This window comes from Heliangelus exortis, chromosome 1, assembly GCF_036169615.1.
Source record: "Heliangelus exortis chromosome 1, bHelExo1.hap1, whole genome shotgun sequence".
NCBI lineage: Eukaryota > Metazoa > Chordata > Aves > Apodiformes > Trochilidae > Heliangelus > Heliangelus exortis.
The window spans coordinates 6,689,121-6,709,233 of NC_092422.1; the positions used below are offsets into that span (position 1 = coordinate 6,689,121).

The window sequence follows — 20,113 nt, forward strand, 5'->3', positions numbered from 1 at the left end:
TGTTTTTCTCATATATCTGATCAAACCCTTCCTTGCTGCAACCACAGAAGACAGAAAATAGAGAGCTGGGACATTAGGAGGAAAATTATTAAATGCTCAAAAATTAGTCAATTATATTAAAAACACTGTGCAGGAAAAAAAACTTGGCTTTAGTTAAATCAGTTCCAAGGAAGGTCTTCACTGTTTGTTGGCCTGGATGTGAGGAAGAATGATTGACACAGCAACTTTTGCATCAGGATGCCAGGGTGCAGAGACATGTTTACAATACTGGAGATGAGAGTTTGTAAATAATCTATTCAGCCTTTTTGTTTCTCTTTCTGGACATTTTAAGATTTGCTGAGCTCAAGATGCTGATTTAAGTCTTCTGTCTCTTGCAGTTTACTAGACTTTGCTGTAGGGGAAAGCCTAAATCTGTCTTGAGAATTGTGGCTTCTCTTCCATGTGTCTTCCTGCAGTTGTTTCTAGATAACTCATGTCTCAATCCACTCTTGGGGAATCACCATTTTCCACTTTGAAACTGTAGACGCTGCAGCACCCAAGACCTGCAGTCTGTATCACTGTTTTCTGCAATATCCTACCATCCAATGTGGATATTTTCAGTGTAATGATCTTTCTGTAAGCTGTGAAAAATAGCATTTTCAGGACAATTTTAAGTCTCCAAAATGGGGAAAGGAGTGAAGCAATTCCAATGTAAAGATCACATGCTGAAATCAGAAGTGATTAAGCAATGCAGGACTAGGGTGCTATATAGATTGTTTCTCTGCAGTGTGCAAAGACAGGGGGTGATGAAGCATGACTGTAGCCATAGTGCCATGACTGCACAAGCCAGTACCTCCAGCATCACTGCAAAAATAGGGAGATTTACACCCTTGGCTGATGAAAGTCACTGGTGCACTTTATCCATATTAATACTAATAAGAGTTATGAGTCCAGACCTTACAATGCATACAAAGTCCAGACCTTACCAGACATTGCAAAACTCCACCATTATGTCCAACTCCATGCAGACATTCACTCTTCCCTCTTTTGGAGAACAGAAATGCCATTTGTCCCTCTGTCCACTCAAAGAGCAATGCACTCTCTTCTTTAGTCCTTTCTCCCTCTATTTTTTATTTTTTCTATGTAGTCTCTGCTTTCCTTGTGATCATTGATGATCACAAAATCTGTCTCATTGCAGCAAAACTTTTAAAAGCAATTGATAACATTTACTACCAAATGTGGTGGTTAGGTGAAGTGGGGCACATTGCACTGTCATGGAGCAAACCCTGGAGAGTGTTGCATTCTTTCCAGCAATTTTTGTCTATGGCTTTTATTTTTACTTACCTTTAAAACACCACGCTTTCCATCATGCCTTGGAAAAAAATTGAAAATGGTTAGGCTGCTGAAGATGAAACTATAACTCTCCAGTATGGGTTCACCCTTCCCTTACAACTTTTTCCTTGTACTTCCTGTTTTGTGCTTGTAGAGTGCCATAGCACAGTGGGGGTCCTTGACCACAGCTTTAGGATTCAATGGCAATAGGTAATTTCTACTACTATTTCTATTACTACTACTACTAATACTACTATTTCTACTATCTCCTGGCACAGGAAGATAAAGTAAAGATGAAATTTCACAGCTCAAAATAGTGGCTCTAGTGGTTTCTGACACCTAAAAACATTCAGGTCACAAGTTGTGTCTTTTCAAAGTAGGTCTGTAATGCAGCTCTTTTGGGCTACTATCTCTCTACTGGTTTTATACAGGGGGTTTTTGTTTGGATTTTTTGGGTTTTTTGGTGTTTTTTTTTCAATGAAGTGACTTCTGTCATCTGTAAGGTCCTTCCCTGTGGTCTCCTGTTTAAAGAGGCCCTGAGCACTTGAAATGATCTACTGTATCTGGCATGTCTGGCAGACTTAGACAAGGCTTCTTACTCACTCATTGTTATAAACTCTACGTCAAAGACTGTAAATATCACCAATATGTGATGTTTTTGGGTAGGTATTAGTCATAATAAAGTATTTTATGACCTTGGTGAGATGCCATCTTTAACAATCAGACTGTTGCAATATGACATTTTTGTCAGAGCTGAACGAGGCCTGGGGGTATCTGCTTGTGTAGATTACCTGAAGTAGACCCTGGTAAATGTGTTACTCTGGTCTGCTATCATAGTAATACCTTGATGACAGGTACAGAGGTTTCAATTTTCCAGCAAATTCTAAATGCCCCATGGGTATTACTGGAGGCAACTGCCACAGGGGTGGGAATCTTCCTGTCCACTCTTAAATGTGTTATGGGTGTCAGGATCTGTACGTTCCAAGATAACTTTTTCTGCCAGACATTCAGGAGTCATTGGAGGTTTTTCTGAGTGAAGACTTTGGGACTGCTTTACTTCTTGTATTCTTAAATGAGTCTGGCCTTTCATATAGGTGGTCCCTTGGGAATCACATAGTAGCACATCCCTGCTTTCTTTTTGTGAAATTCCTATTTTACCCATGTTGGATATGTTTCCCTAAACCCAAACCCATTAACTTTTTAGGATCATGAAGAAGAAAGTTATTTCAAATACTTTGTGGACTGGAACCTTGTGCAATTCCTTTGGCAGAAAGGAGTCTTGAATTTGATTTTCATATGCAGCTACATGCTTGCCTAAGCCTTGCCTTGCTGTTCAGGACTGTGCATCTATTCATCTTTTTTTTTGAGTTACATTTCTTCAGCATATCAGAATTCCCAAAGATGTCTGATATTTTTTTCAGTTACTAAGATGCTTAATTTTATTTGTTAATGTACTTTACTGAAAAAAAAAAAAACAAACAAACAAAAAAAAACCAAAAAAACAACAACAAAAAAACAAACAAAAACAAAAACAAAGCAAAATAAACAAAAAAACCCCACCATGATCCTTTTCTGTTCACTTGAATAGTGTCAGGAAAATAAATCAATTTAATTCTCCCATACTTTTGCTAAGCAACATGTTACTATGATGTAACTTGTTTGATGGATGTTGCTGCAGCCAAAGTCTGAACTATCACAACTTGGGGATATCCCAGCTTTATGAACTATGGCTTCTAGACACAAGTTTCATTATTAATAAAACTTACAGAATTAGATTTCAGTACAGGGCTCATGTCTTTTGTTCTGGAAGTTGTTGCTTGTGCCAAAGAATTAGTGATTACTAATTGTTTAATTTGTTTGACAGATGGAGCTGAGGATCAAATTAAGTAGCTGATTTAGGATATGTTGCAGAGCAATATCTAGCTTTAAACATGACTGCCTTTTTCATTCCTAAAAAAAGAGACAAACAATGACAGGCTAAAAATAGATATTCACTTGGAGTTGACGACAGTTTCTGAGAGCTTGTCTTTAGGAAGATGTTGGAAAAAACCCTGCCCCTCCCCCTTTCTTCTTTAAATGCACGTCCTTCTGTTTAAGCTGCTTCACCTTGTTGCCCACAGAAAGATACCCACTGACTTTGATAGGACTTCAGCATTTCTGCAGAAGGGGGTTTATGTAAAGCATTATCTAAAGAAATCCTAAAAGTCACTGCAGATTTTTCTATTAAGTTATGCTTATCCTACACAAATTACTCTGTGCTGGTCGAGAAGGAGGTAGTAAAGCCTCTTCCACTCTTTGCTTCCCACAGTATCTGCTGCAGTGAAGAAAAAAAAAAACCACCAAAAAAAATCTAACCAAAAAAGGAGGCTCTTTTCTGATTTTATTCCTGAAGATTGCTTATAATTCAGTATGAATATTGGTGGCTCCCGGTGCTGTAAACAAAGAGTTGGGTCTTTGACTTTCTGTCCCTGCAGTCTAGTAAACAATCAGTTAATTTGTAGCATCCCAGCAGTTGACAGGAGTAAAAGAAGTGGTTTGATCTTATTTTTGTGCTTGTGAATTAAAGCTTTGCCTTCTGGCTAGGTTCTGAGTTCCCTCCTCTGGAAGACATTTGAGCATTTTAAATTGAAAATATATAGTTACAAATGAACAGCCTTCTTTTCCTGCTTTCAGTTTAATTTTTCTCAGTGTTACTGATTCCAGAAAGCAAGAAAACAGTTTGAAAATTATGTACAGTGTCTGAGCTGAGAGCACAATGCAATTCAGGATCTTTAGAACTAGTCCGCTGCATTTTTATTAAATGAGAGTGAAGGAGTAGGTGGGACTTTTTATTTAAAAATAGATTATCACAAGGGACTGAACTTGCATTTGAGGAAACGTTAATAAGCCAGCCAGCCATTGTCCTTAATCAGAGACTGTATTTGTAAGTAGAACATGTTGAATCTGTCATGATTGATGACGTTGTCTTTGTTAAAAGGGATGCTGCATCTTTAACAAGAGCAGACAGAAACAGTACAGAATCTACAGTAAATTTGAGAATTGGAAAAGAAACCCTTCTTCATCCGCTGTATATAACGTTTGTGAAATATTGAAAAGAAAAACATCAAAGCCAGGGGGAAATATAAGTAACTCACTGCTTACATTTTAATTCCTCACCTTTCCCCTCTGGGTGAGTTCCCCCTCCTCTTCTCCCCCCCTGAATTTAAAATGCTGGAAGGAAAAGCAACTGAGGTCCAAGTTTCAGATGCTGAATTCTCTGCTAATTGAAATTACTGGGCATATTTCTATATATAGCCGATGAAGAGATATGTAGCTTTCACTCAGTGCCTTCAAGACATGTCTTTTTGTAGTCAGAAAAACAGAGATCAATGCATTTTCAAACTGACAGAGGGAACGGATGCTCCTTAGTAGCACATGCTCGGGATCGTGTGTGTACCGTTTGTGCAGAGCAGAGACGCTGAATTCTGGTCCATATGCTCCTTGTTTACTGCAATGTTTTTTGCATGTTACTGTGCACTCCGGACTAATGTGAAGGTAAGAGGAGACGAGACAACAATTTGGCAGGCATGTACTTGTAAAACCAGCTGCAGAAAATGTCTACCTTGTGCTGCTGAGTACTTTGGAATTGCTAGCTGAGCAGGCATATTATTACAGGTGGTTGTGGAGGCTTTGTTTTATCGTTGTCTGTGTAGCAAAAGCATAGAAGCATGTTTTAATTTTGCAGCTTAGCGACCTTCAGTTTTTAACTGCTTGTAGTTCAGATTCTGGGCTTGTATGATCTGATAAGCATGTTTTGCTATACTGTCCAGGTAGGCCAGAAACAAGATGCCAAAGGCTGTTTATGCAGGGCTACATAGCTTTATATAGGATAAGAATTCCTGTACTCTAGTCCATCATGCATCCTCCAAGTGATGCTGTTTGCATGCTTTCTTGTTGAATACTTGTCTAAGAATCGTGGGGTCTTGCTGCTGTTATCTGGGTTGTTTTTTGTGCTGATTTGTTTCTAACTTGAAAAAAATATGCATTCAAACAAATTATAAGCAATGTCCTAAAAAATTAATGAGGAATTATTAGAAGCAAAATGCTACAGAAAAATGCCAGCTGGCAGCACTGGTCTCACAGTAACTTAACCAGCGTTTGCCACTCATGAAAACATTTGCTTGCTCTGTTAATTAGTGTCAGAACTTCAGTATAAGTTGCTGGATTTATTATCTCCCCTGCAAGTAGGACAATATTAGCAGACAGGATCATTGGCATTGAATTGAGCTCTAAGCCAAGCTGTGGGCCAGCTGTGGGAATCCAGTTGCATAATTTAATGAATTACAATCCTTAGCCAACATACTGGGGAGGCACTTTTGGCGTTCTGGCTTTTTTGAGTTCAAATAAGTGTCTGTCTGGGAAGGAATCAACTGCAAACACCGAATAATCATAGTTACAGCTTATTTAACCTAGAGAAATAATTGTAAAGGATATTTCACTTTCAAACTGCCTTAAGCATGCCTCTGAATTAAAGTGAGTTTCCTGTATTTGCACTTGGTTTGAAAACAATGAGCTTCATATTTATTACATGAAAATATTTTTGGCCATTTGATTAAAAAAGTATGTTGCATTAAAAGCTCACACTCTAAGAGTCTGCTCCTTTGTATGTGGTCAAAGTCTGTACTGCTGTTTGCTGTAGTAATTGCTAAGCTTTCACATTTTATTACTTTCTAATTAACTTTTGCAATTCACTTTCTGTGCCACTTCTGAGGAGGAAGGTGAAAAATATATTTTCTTTGAATAAGTGTGTAACAGCCAAAAAACATAAAAAAACTTTTAATGCTGTTCTTTCTTCCTGAAATAATAAATCCATTGTCCTTTCCTTATTCTTTCCCTATAATGTCTTTGGCAGTTTAGTAAATTATACCCACATTATATGCTCTGTGTTCTATGCAGTAAACTTCAATGAAGAATGTTTTTAGAACAACCATTCTTTAATGCTTATTTTGTCCCCCAGCCTGCAGTACTGTGTTCTGTTAACTGTGTTGAAGGTGTTCTGTTAAAGTAGGTCTGTTGGTGAGAAATGATTTCACAGTCTAAATTAGAATGTGTAGAAGGGAAATTATTTTATGACTATTTTTACTGTAGTTTAAACAAAATACCTTATCAGTAAGTACCACAGGAGTTATGGATTTAACTTTTGAAATACCTTTCCTTTCCTTCATAAGCACAGAAAAAAAGTGAAAGGTTTATATTAACCCAAGCCTGATGATTGTTTAGATAAGATAGTTTTAATTTGTTGGAACTTCAACTGTTTAATGCCTCTGGAATAATTGAAAATTAGTATCTGTTGTTTACATGATGCTGTTCTCAGGATGTTATCAGTTGTTGAAGTTCAATCAAACTCATACACTTCTAATGAATACATTGAGCATCTGCTTTCCAAGCTATACATTGGGGTATAATAACATAAAAAATGCTGCAAAAACTTTGCAGATCCCCTCAGGAAATGCCCAAGTATGGCAGTACCACTTGCATCTTCACTAATTCCTATTTTCTTTTTCTGACATTGAAAATTACTTAATAGATAGGAGTTTATTGAAAGGTGCTCTCCATGCCTGGTCATTCTAAAATATGCTTGCTTCTACAGAACTCTCTTCCTTTTAACTTGGTTGACACTAACATAAGCCCCAGATTTATGCGTGGCCAAAATTAATAAAATAGATTATAAACCATCTGTTTTTAGTTTTGTATTTTGCCCCTTTTAAATGGGTGGAAAAAATACCAGTGGTTCTCAAATATTTTAGTCTTTAAGTCATAAGATAGAATTAAACTTTAAGTACAGGCTGTAACAAGAAATAGACTTTCTTGCCCTGGAAAATGGTAAAAAGAAAAGCAATTTGGTCTGGTTCTGATGGCAGCTGCAGTTTATGGCTTTAGAGAAAGCAGATTTTTCAAGTTCAAGGTAGGACTTTCACTTGATTGCCAGTCTACTTAAAATGGCCCATGTGAATGTAGTTGGCCTATGCAGACTTACAAAAAGAGGTCTACCCCATGCATTCTTAATCAAAGCCTATTTTTACAGCTGACTAGAGAACAGTGCTGGTCATGAACATGTACTTGCCTATGTGAATAATTATTTCTTTCTGCCTGAGCAGAAACAGACTCAGTGGTTAAAAAAAGCAGAAAGATGTGTGAAAAGTTATGAGCAAAATATCTTTGTCAGAATTTCTCTGGACCAATATTATAAAATTAAATTCATCTTGAAAAAAAATAAAATTAACTGTTGCTTATTATTGCCTGTTTACTAGACACTGCATTGTTAATATTCTGCATTTCTAACTGATCTCTTTCTTGTTCACTCATGTATGCACAATTTTTTCCCTCAGTGGAAGATATCATAAATGAGCACAGAAGTCAGGGAATTAAGTCCTAAAAGCAGTGCCTCCAATATCACAAGTGCTCTTTTGGAATTGTGCAATGTGCCTGAAAATGTGAATTCCTACTATTTGCAGCAGTTTAATATATTGTATTTTGAGCATGTGTGTCAGAAGCACAGACTAACTGGCAGGGGGCTGCCTAGTGTCAAATGTTTGTAGTTTTAATTGTGTCATCTGTGCATTCAAAAGACTTTCTGTATTCATATGCAAGAGATTTTTAGAGGTTGCCAGTAAAAAATTTTCTGGCTTTGGCTTAGGCAAGTATTTGAAATTCCTTCAGCTTTAGCAGTATTTCTTGAAAGCTATGGGAAACATTGCAAATGTTTAAGTTCCACAGTCTGAGCTAAGCATGGAAAACCTTTACAGACTGGGATCTTGCTTTTTGTAAAAGTTTGTTAGAGTTTTGCCCTCTCCTTCCCTTGATGAACCTTATGTGTAGTTCTGAGGGGTTTTCCTGTGAATCTGGGATGCTAAGTCTGGCCAACAGTTTGAGAGTGTCACTGAAGGCACAGTTGGTGCTTCTGGGAACTCAGGTAGCCGAGCTGATGTCTTTCATTTGTACTTTAGCATGGGATTTGATGTGAGCACTGGGATCTCTCACTTTGAAACACCTCAGGAACGCCTCATTCTCAGCAGCAGTCAGCACTGGCTTTGGGGTCTGCAGAGCTCCATGTAAAGATCAGGGGTTCTTTGTTAGGAATTCAAATCCTCACCCTTTGATGGGCCAAGGGCTTCCCAGGAGATTCAGAGTTACTTCAGCAGGACTTCAAGGCTGTTCTTGTATTAATGGGTACTCCTGACACCTCACAGAACTGAGCTCCTACCTAAGTACTGGGATAACTAAGAGCCTTTTTTTTTCCTGACTGATAACTTTGGGTCACTGTGATAGAAATTTTATACATCTGATCTCTTGTATCTCCTTCAGCTAAAAGATTATGCTTAGCCTCTGACAAAAAGTAACAATGAAGAGTTTTATGGCTGAAATTTTGACCTCTGCATTGCTACTTTTTGAGAATTTTAGATGATGCAGAGGACCTATTGGGGTAACAACGGTGTATGGCCAGGGCCCACAGAGGGTTCAAGGAGTCAGAATAATTTAATCACTTTAGTTTTCTCTGTATATCCTCTTGTCCCACCCACCTTTCAAAAATGCAATTAATTATTTAAACCTAACATTTTCCAATTGCGGTGTAAATTGTGGATTAAGCAAAAAAAGCAGGAGAATCATAGTCCCAAATAGCAAAACGTTTCATTGCCAAAATGTCACAAATGCCAACCGAGCAGCTGATTTGTGTCTAGATTTGTACACACAGAAGTAATTCTTCCCCTCTGCCAGTTTATAATAATGATATAGCTATATAATTAAGTTATGTGAATAAAAAATTTCACCACTCATAACAAGAATTGTTCTGGTATTACAAAAGAGAGTTTATGGATTTTTCAGACTTGAGTTTGTACTGCCAAAATATATTCTAGTGTAGTCTTATGGTATTCTTTGCAAATGGAGATGAAGACAAACGGATTTGGATTCTCAGCTCTCACAGATTTCCAGACAAGATCCTTGTATTTTTATGCAGCTTTTCCTCCTTTAAATGTTCAATCATGCACCATCCTCTAGCACTTCTCTATTAAGAGAGGAACAGTTCAGAAGTCACATGAACAGCTTTGATACAGCATTTTAAAAGGAATAAGGGAAAGACTGTTTTCTCACTTTTTTTCTAATGTAATTAAGAATATACATAGAGGTAGTTTTTATTTGAGCTTTCTTGTTTTTGTAATTCTGATTATGTCTGGCAGTCTGACTTCCTGAACTCATAACTGCACAGCTGTAAGTACAAGTGTCAGGTCAAAGTATGGTTCCTCTACTACTGTAGGACAGCAAGGCAAAATGTGGGTTAGCACTAGAAAGCAAACAGTGCTGGTGGGGAATTTCCAACCTGACAGGTTTGGGGATGAAAAAAAGGATAATACTATTTGGTTGTGAATATCTGCTTGCATTTTTGTAATGTATTTGTAATCTGTTTATAAATGTTTGACAAGGCTATAAAATAAGCAAGACCTTGAACCTGGTAAGGGATTTGTTTAGCAACTACAGAATCTAGCCTTGAGAGCTAAAAACAGCTGGGCTGTTTGTATTGCTGGCATCTTTTCATTAAATAAGGATGGAATTTTAGGGAAGAGATAACTCATTGCAAAAACGGGTTAGTGATGTCTTGGATCAGCTTCTTGAGAAAGAGTTCTCTCAGAAATTACTGCAGTTGTAATGCCACAGCATTTCTTTCTTTTGGTAGCTTGCTTTATGTATACTCCTACTGCCCACTCTCATGCTTCTCAGGAAGTTCAAGTTCTCATTTATGGCCCAGTTTTAGCAATCACACCAGTGATGTTAATAGGAGTTCTGGCAAACAGGAGATCTGGATCCAGTTTCGTTTATTTCAAATAGTAGTTCTGTCTGAATAAGAAGTACATAATTTGAATCCTAAAGATTGATTTTTCCACTTCTGGAATGAAACTTGGCTAGATTTACAAACATTTAAAACACCTAAGTATGTGCTTTACCACTCGACCCAGCTGCAAGTGCTGACTTACAATCTATGACCATAATAAGTTATGAATTAAAGCAGTAATTAGACCAGATTAATAACACAGCAGCAGCTCTGGTAGTCTAGATATAGTAAGATTGGGACTATATTTAACCCATAGACCAGAATAATATTCCCTTAAAGGCCATTATAAATATGTGAACAGGTACAGAGATGCTGAAGTGACAAGCACAGTGTGAGAAATTAAATCTACCACTAAGAATTGTTTATGAACACTAAGAAAATATATTATGCTATGAGGACATGAGGTACTCATCTAAAGTTAGAAGAGTTAGTTTAAAAAATAGTGGTTGGAAGATAGAGAAGCTAGGCATTATTTTCTTCATTCACTAATTTCTGGATTGATAGGGCCAAGAAAAAGATTTTAATTCTTTGCATCTCCCATTTTGATGTGGACTCATTAGAGCTTATCTGATGAGATATTCTTATCTGAGGTACATAATTGGCCTTTTTTGTTAGAGGAGAATTGAAAAGATCTAGGACTCCAAAAGGATTTGAAGTTTTTGGGTTTCTAAGATGTGCAAGAAACTAGAACATGATACTATCTCTATATGTGACAATTTTATGTTTACATAAGTATGATGTTAAGTTAAATCATCTGCTGTTAAATCACTGCTAATAGACTTGCCCTATGCACTTAAGATGCCAGTGTTTATGTGATGTTTATGAGATTGCAGAGTAATTAGATCAACAACCCTGACAGCATTGCTGCCTACAAATTACTCAATGTGCAGTGGACTCTGGCAGAAGTAAGGTGTGTTTTTTCTTGGGAAACTCTGTAGGTCCTGTCACTTGGAGGGGGAGAAGTGAAGAAGCCCATTGCTGAGTGATGGATAAAGCTGATAAGAGCTTGCCACAACTAAAGGCTGCCCAACAATCTCTCCTGGTTGCCTTCTTTCTGTGTTCACTTCCAACTTCATCAGTTTCTACTGTCCCATTTGCTCAGACTAAGGTGGATAAAATGGACTGAGCACTTCCTTGGCAAGTTCACAGAGAACAACAGGTTGGGTGGAACTGTTGATCTATTTTAGGCCAGGAAGGCTCTGCAGAGGGGTCTGGACAAGTTGAATTGATGTTCTGAGGCCAGTTGTAAGAGGTTTAACAGGGACAAGTGCTGGGTCCTGCATTTATGTCACAACAATGTCTGGAAATGCTACAGGCTTGGGGAGGAGTGGCTGGAAAGCTGCCTGGTAGAAAAGGACCTGGGAGGGTTGGCCAAGCCCCAGCTGAATATGAGCCAGCAGTGTGCCCAGGTGGCTACGAAGGCAAGCAACATCCTGGCCTGTATTAGAAATAGTGTGGCCAGCAGAAGAAGGGAAATGATTGTGCCCCCCTTGTATTCAGCACTGGAGGGGCTGTATTCAGTTCTGGGCCCCTCACTACAAGAAGAACATTTAGGTGCTAGAGAGGGTGCAGAGAAGAGCAACTAGGATGATAAGGACTCTAGAAAACAGGTCCTGTGAGGAGAAGCTAAGGGAATTGGGATTGTTTCATTTGGAGAAGAGGAGGCTGAGAGGAGACCTTATTGCTCTCTACAACTCCCTGAAATGTAGGGGATTAGGTGTTAGCCTTGTCTCACAAGTAAATGATGACAGGACTAGAGGAAATGGCTTCAATTTGTACCAGGGGAGGTCTGGACTAGATATTAGGAAGAATTTATTTACTGAGAGAGTAGTCAGATGCTGGAAAGGCTTCCCAGGAAGGTGGTGGAGTCACCATCTCTGGAAGTATTTAAAAACCATGTAGATGAGGCACTTCATGACATGTTCTATTTGACATGGTGATACAGATATGTATTTTGTTTTATTTTATTAATTTTATTTATTTTATTTATTTTATTTTAGTATTTTGTTTTATTTTGTTTTACTTTAGGGGGGAAATCTTGACAATTGTATGTGGTGATCTTAGTGGTCTTTTCCAACCATGAAGATTCTGTGATAAAGATAATAATTGTCTGTGGTTGAATGGAGTATTTTTTCAGGGCTCATCTTCTCAGGTGGTTCCTCTCTTACTAATGCTGGTTGTATGTATTTTGGATATGCCGAAATGTTTTGTTCCTGTCCAGGACCCTATGCTTTTGGCATTGGATGAATGTATGAAATGTACCTGTTTTTGGAGGGGGAAGCCCCCATGCCCTTCCTTCCATGATATCCTTACAGATAGCGGGAGACAAGGAATATGTCTTTTGGAACTAAAGATGCAAAAGAAGTTTCCAAAAGAACTGGCATTTTTTCAGTTGTGGACACACACCACAGAAATGAACTCTGGAACACATTCAGGCAGTCTGCATTCCACCTATATTCCCATGCCAAAATGATGAATGATAGCTACAGATTAATGACTAATACAGAAGCTACAGAATGAAAAAACTATTATTAAAAGTGTAGCCATCACTTTTTTCTCGGGGGAGGAGCCTGATTTTTCCTTTTTGTGTCTCAAGACAGATCTGAGTGTTTGAAGTAGCATAAATTCTCCTGACAACTGAGGAAATTCCAGACTTCTTCTAGAAAGACAAATAAAAGAAAATCTGAATCACATAAAAAAAATCAAACAAACCTGTGCAGAAGCATTTTTTGGTTTAGTCTCACTTCCACCAAAGAAGTAAACTTCTTGAATTTCAAATGGGAATCTCTGCAGAGATGTAATTGGAAAGATTTGTCTGCCTTTGATACACAGGATCATTGAAACTTCAGAAAAGGAGGACTGACTGGAGAAGTAAAATCAGAAAAGCATTTTCATCCGAGTTGCAGGACAGATCAAGAAAAATATCATAGATGCTTCATACATATTTGCAGATATTTTGGACAGGATTTTCATCCTGCCAAATTTTTTTTAAAACTTCAATTTTCTTTTGCAAACAAAAATACGTGGCCAAGTTTTTAAGTTAGACAGAACAATCATAATTAATCTGGTCTACCAGGGCAGAGTGTAAATGTAATGTGAATTTTTGGAGGAAAGATACACCTCTTGACACCTGCTGTACCTTTTAGAAAAACATTCTGTTTCTATTGAATAATTTCTGATGAGGGAGAACCTCCCACAATCTTTACAAATAGGCTGTTCCCAGGGGTTAATTAGTCCGATGGAAGTGTGTGCCATATTTCAAGTCTGAATTAAACTATGCTCGGATTCCAGTTTTTTGATCACTTTCAGTGTTTTGCTACATCTTAATCCACTGGACTGAGGAGCCCACTGCAAAGGATTTTACCCCCATGAATAGTTCCAGGCTGCAATGAAAGCATCACCTAATCATATTTTGATTAAGTAAATAAACTGAGCTTCTGGCATCTCTTACTGCAAAGCATGGTTACCAATGCTCTCATCCCTCTCCTGGATTATCTTTGAGCTCTCTCCAGGTTCACAGAAGGGCTCCTGATCCGTGCATGGCACAGCTGGATCCATCTCAGGACAGTTGCTGCCCCATGCAGAAGTAGTAGATATTCTGCTGGTTTTACCCCCACTGAAGACACCATGTGCATGATGTCCAGGTTTATATATACAGGGTTCCTTTAGCCAGTTTGCTGTACTGGCAATTCATGTTCTGCCCCAAACCTGGAAGGATTGCAGACCTCCCTGGAACATGCCCACAAGGCAGGATTGCTTTCTTTATTCACAGAGCTAGAACTTTGTTGCTGTCTGAGTTAAAAATATATTGATCTTTATCAGTAACCTGTCCTCTGCAGCATTTATCCCGCTACCTTTTTTTAAGTCCCTATTTAGAAATCTCTCTTTAGCACTAAGTTAAAGGCAGGAACTCCTGAAGGGTTGATCTCATGTAATGCAGATCTCCTGGTTAAAAGGGAAAAGGGAATAAATTGTGTGGAAGGGGTAGTTTCTGCTTTGGACCACCTCCAGTGGTTGATAAACAGTGGATGTGCTTCTGGGTACACGAGACCCTTGTTCTCACTTGTATCCTCAGTCTATTATGACTATGATAACAGCCAGCAGCTCAGCAAATAGACATTATATGAAACATTTTTTTAGAAATCAAATCATACTACATAGTTCCTTTAGAAGAGGACAATTGTAAAGATTATTTCATTTCTACTAGATGATCTGTGAAGACAAGAACCTGATTCTTGCTGAGAAGCTGTTGGAGTGCTTATCAGTACTTTCATACACTCTTCTTCCTGTGTGCTTTTGAGATGTCATTAATTTCTCATGAAAACTTGCTTTTGAAGGGAGTCACATGATACATTCATACATCTCTTGTAGTGCTTGAGTTCTTAAAAATAGGGACATGAAGGCCACACACTGCTTTCTAGCCACATGTGTAATCAGAAAGGGAATATAAGGCATTTTGCCTCTAAAGCAAGAAAGCAATCTGAAGAACTCAGGTGACATTCAGCTCACTTAACTTTAGACATAACTGATGTAAACATCTATATCTAGTGATTTCAGGCTCCCTTTACTGTCAGCAGAGAGGAATTGTCTCTTCTGAGGCATGATTCATTTGACCTAGTTTAAATATCTACACGGGGATGAGATTAATTGTGTCCTGAAAGTGCCAGTTTCTCTCCAGTTACCAGAGAGAGCTTAGGTGACTAGCTGAGATGTAGGTCTCTCTCTTATAGACATTTCCATCTGGTCAAATTAATCCCATCCTTCAAAGCAGCAAAAAATGGGATTTTTAATGCTGGTCAGGCAGCTTTTTCTCTCCTTTCCTTTTTTTTTATACAACATAAGGAAGCCATAAAAAATGTGGGGAGGAGGAGAAAGCTGTTTTGGTGGGTCAGCCAAGATGCCCTGGAGATGAGGCAAAAGCAAGAGCTTATGGGACTGAGAGATTATTTTATTTGTTTTCCTTTGTTTTTGTCTTGGTTCATGCTTCTGAATTACTTAATTAATATACAAAAAATAATCAATGAGTAATTGAAATGAGCTGTTTGCTGCATGTTTCCCCTCTTGCCCAGCTGGTAGATGAGTCCATTATTTTAATGATGTTCAATTGTTATATTTTATTTTTGTTGCTTGAAAATTATGAGAGAACAAACCAAGGACTACACACTTAGGTCTGGTTCTTTTCTGATAGCTGTGCATCTTTCATATTTCATGGCCATTGCAGCAGGTGCTGCAAAGGTATAAAAAAGTTAAAAATTATGACACTGAGCACATACAATGAGTGAGATTTGGCTTGCATGTCAGATAACTAAGTTTAGGTGTCTTTGAGGCACAGGGTCTTCATCTGTGCTTGGTCCCTTTCAGCCAGTAAATCTAGATAGCTGAGGAACCAGTCAGCTCACACTAAATTAGACACCCACAGCTGTCCAGATGAACAGCTAACTGTATAGAATCATAGAATGATCAAGGTTGGAAAAGACCCTCAAGATCATCAAGTCCAATTGTCAGCCTAAACCACCATAACCACTAAGCCATCTCCCAGAGTGCCAAGTCTACCCTTTTCTTGAACACCCATAGGGATGGTGACTCCACTGCCTCCCTGGGCATCCTTCACCACTCTTTCAATGAAGAAATTTTTTCTAATATCCAATCTTAACATCCCCTGGTGCAACTTGAACCCATATTCTCTTGTCTTATCTCTATTCACTAGGGAGAATATGCCAGCACCTGCCTCACTAGAACCTCCTTTCATGTAGCTCTAGAGAGAAATAAGGTTTCCTCTCAACCTCATCTTCTCCAGGCTTAACAGCTCCCATTCCCTCAGCCTCTCCTCATAAGACCTGTTTTCCAGACCCCTAATCAGCCTAGTTGCCTCTTTTTGCACCCTCTCCAGCACACTACTCAAGGTACAGCGTTACCAAGGCTGAGTATAAGGATAAGATCATCTCCCTGGTCCTGTTACTCAGTGTTCCTCATACAAGCCAGAGTGCAAACTTACTGAGGATGCACTCTATCCCCTCATCCAAATCATCAATAAAGATGTTAAAGAGGAGAGGCCCCAGCACTGAGCCCAGGGAAACACTACTCATGACCGGCTGCCAGCTGGATTTAACTCCATTCAGCACAACTCTCAGGACCTGGCCATCCAGACAGTTTTTTATCCATTGTGGAATGTGTATATCCAGACCACAAGCAGTCAACTTCTTTAGGAGAATGCTGTGGGAAACCGTGTCAAAGGTCTTACTAAAGTCATCCACTGATAACATTTCAGACCCTGGCAAAGGATCATCAGCCTCAAAACAGACTCAAAATGATGAGATCATCTCACTGGCTGGAAATGCAAAAAGGAAGAATGAACATGGGGCTGGAAGTGTAGGTGTGACTCTGGAAGACCTGAAGTGCTGTCAAGTATTCACCAGAAACTGTTAATAGAAGTAATAGAGTTAATAAAACATCTTAGGGGGATATTTTGTGATGATTGATTACCAAATATTTGTACAGTACATCCATGGTAAATTTGCCATGTCTTTAACAGGTGGTAAAATTAGTAAGTGACAGGAACTATTTAAGATAATTACCAACTTTTCAAAAGTTATTAGGAGCTGGATAGCAGAGATTTTTGAAGATCTAATTGCCATTAGCCATCTGACCATGTGACTTGATCCTGAGATTTTCCCTTAGCTATACGTGGATATTTACACGATCTTCTAAAGAGATCAAATTTCACCAGAACATTCAACTATTAAGTGAATGTATTTCACTCTTTTTTCACACAGAAAATGCAATACATCTCAATCTAAAGACAAGCTCAGATTTATTTGTTACCTGTAGCTTGGACCTATGTAAAAGTTTTTAACAGTATTAAGCTAAGAGAGAATATTTTCTGTTTTTAAGTGAATTCATAAATATAATACATAAAAATGTTCTAGAGTTTTCTTGACAGGCTAAAAAATAATGAATAAAGGGATTATGCCCATCCGGATGCATTTTCACACAGGATGATAAACAAAGATACAAAAAGATTCTTTCCTATGGTCCATAGTTGGTCCATACACCAGCTCTAATGAAAAGGAAAAAAAATGCAGAGAAAAGAGAAAGGGAAAACTTTTCCCAATGGTCAGCCAGGAATAGAAGTGGTGTTGGTGATGTCCCTAGATGAGCATTTCTTTCTGGGTGTCTTCTGCATTTCATCAGGTGATCCCTGAACACCTTTTTTCAAAGCAATTTTATAGTTTTCTTGGGACTCTCTCAATCTCCTCTATTGGTTTTATTTCTGTGTTACACCAACAAAGCTGACTGGAGCACTTGCCCACAGTCTGTCACAGGTATTGTAAAGCTGTAAAGCTTTGTGCATGTAGCATATAGGGAAATACTTAGTGGCAGTCCTAAAGATTTGTTTCTAACTGATTTTAAATCCTAGGCTCTGCTTCATCCCTAGCATAGGGTTACAACCCACAATTTAGTTTCTGGCGCAGTGGCAAAGGGTGAGTGGAAGGAAAACCAATTCAAATGCTAAAAACATCAGGTTCAGGTACTGCTGCAGCAACTGGGGGAATGTAGGTGGGATGTGTCAGTGAGAGAAGTCAACACTGAACATGAAGGGGGAGCAAGGGGAAAGCCCTGAGCATTACACAGGTCAAGGCAATGTGCAACCAATAAAAAAATCATGTTGGGAGAAGAAAAAAAGAGAAAGCAACTGTAATATTTTTTCCAAATGAATGACTACACAGACTTCTTAACCCTCAATGGACAAATCTCCTTGACACCAACATTGCAATTGACTTCACAGAATTTCCTCTCAAACCCACACATGCCTCCAAACCCCCAGCAGAAATACCTTTTTTCTTGCTAACTATAAACAGTTATGAGTCATTTCTGGGTTTCCCTGGTTTATTCTGGTCTGACTCATTTCAGTCTTATTTTACCTAAATTGCATCTCCCGTGACTCTGTCTCCTTTACACATGTGCAGTCTTTCCACTGCTGACATTTGAAGCTAATTCCTGGCTTTGCATCAAACTTCTCTGTGGAGTGCTGCTTTTCAAAACAGTTCCTGCATCTCTGATCCCTCCAGTGGTATTTTCTCATTGAACTGTTGTCTTCAGTGTACATCTTTTGGTGGGTACCTTGGGACACAGCTCAAAAACATTCTAGCCTCCAGATCTTCTTCAAGGTTTTCTTCCTTCTTTTCCTTTCTGTAGCTGTCAGAAGCTGACAGCACCCTCTGAAAGTCTGCCTTTGTGTAGTGAGCTTAAGGCAATGCAATATCAAACCACTGCTCTACATTTTGTGTTAAAGAAAATTATGGCAGAAAGGCCAAGATAATAAAAGGGCTTGATTTTGGACTTACACACATTTTATGGTGGTTTCTCAGCACTATACTGTTGTCCTAACTTTATTTTGTCCCCATCCTTCCCTTCCATCCAGGCTCCAGCACCACTGTTGCTCCCTCCTCAGCATTTCATAGTTGTGCCACTTTCTTTCTTTTTCCCTTTCCCAACTCAGTCCCCTTGTGGGCCTCTTTTAATAAAATACCTCACCAGCTAGAAACCACTGTCCTGTGTTTCTCATTGAATTTTTGCTATGTTCAGCAGTTTTCCCTGAAATAACTAAGCTACTTTTCTGATCAGTTCTTCTTGTTCACCAGGAAACACTTTTTTTTCCTTTGTTTAATCCCTATTTCCAAGGGAAGAAAAAAAAAAAAAAAAAAAAGTTACTTTGTTCTCCATTTCTTTGCCATGTAATACCAATTCCTGGTTAAATTAAAAATAAATAAATAGAAGGAGCTCTTTTCTCCTCTTCCGTATTTACTTTTCAGGTTTGAAATGTTATCAGCCTAGAGCAAGAACAAACCTACAGTACCTATTTGAAAATTCATCAGGTTTTGTTTATCTGAAGGTCAATAGTGAGTAGAGGCAAAAATGCTTTCAGGATGAGACATTTTAAAGATTGAGGCTGTTTCCTGTAGAAAATACATGAATTAAGAGATCATAATGCTAAACATTTTAAAGAAGATAATTTTTTGTTTCTGTCTCAAAGTTTTCCTACACATTCCACCAAAGGAGCATTCAGTGAAGCTGAAAGGCAACATTCCTAAGCCTGATGAAAGAAGATGTTATTGAAAGCAGTAGTACATCACTGGAACCCAGTGACAATATACCATGGATACTGAGAGTTTGAAAGTAGTTAATAAGAGAAAAAAAATTAGAAAAGTGACACATGCCTTCAAATTGTGGTCTCAAAAGTACAAACTAGTTAAGTTGTTCTACTGTTGTTCAGATTTCTTGCCACTCTTCTGAAGCAGCTGGTAGTCTGCCAGACACAAGTCAATGAATAAGAAGACTTATGACAGTTTTATGTTTTGAGTTACAAGAATAATTAAAGAAAGAAACAAAACCAACCAAACAAAACCAAAGAAACCCCAACAGCAATGCAAAAAACCCCACGAAATGCAGTGCTGAAATTTAATTACACAACAAAGGCCTTATCAAATTAAGGTTTGGACTCAAGGTCTCTCTTTCCTCCACTTCTCTGAGGGAATTTATAACCTCTGATACATTTGGCCTAAGTTTATATTTCTGTTCCTCCTGTTAAAGCTTCTGAGATGTACTTATCTACCAAACCGACAGCTGTTTCAAAATATATTCCTTGGGACTTTGTGCATGATTTTGGTATATGTTTTCATACCTGTCTTCTATTGTGACTTATTCTGGAAACTTGCATGTAAGGCAGGGACATCTCCATTACTTTGTCTCCACATGTAACTTTTTCTTGCTGAGTTTTCAGGTAACTGTGCTTTTCTCACACTATCTATGAGAAGAATAGTAAAAGAGGTTCTGACTTAGTAGCTGACCTTTAGCTGCTTGAGTGAACTTGTTTTTTCAAACTTTCTTCAGCACTTGGTTTGTTCTTTTCTGTCTGGAGCACCCATCTTGAGAAGG

General features: G+C 38.3%; 1 protein-coding gene across 18 annotated transcripts in view; it reads left to right on the forward strand.

The window, feature by feature from the left end:
- Positions 1 to 20,113, forward strand: part of DLG2 (discs large MAGUK scaffold protein 2) — a 961,231-nt gene that overhangs the window by 243,367 nt on the left and 697,751 nt on the right. Inside the window, exon 1 of one of the 18 annotated variants that reach the window (XM_071732904.1) lies at positions 4,314 to 4,845. The exons of 15 other annotated variants lie outside the window; for them this stretch is intronic. In XM_071732904.1, coding sequence (XP_071589005.1) covers positions 4,726 to 4,845 — 120 coding nt within the window. In that variant the 5' untranslated portion in view covers positions 4,314 to 4,725. Of the gene's footprint in view, positions 1 to 4,313; positions 4,846 to 20,113 lie in introns of those variants that run through there. 2 more of the 18 variants (XM_071732884.1, XM_071732951.1) reach the window with 2 other exon arrangements.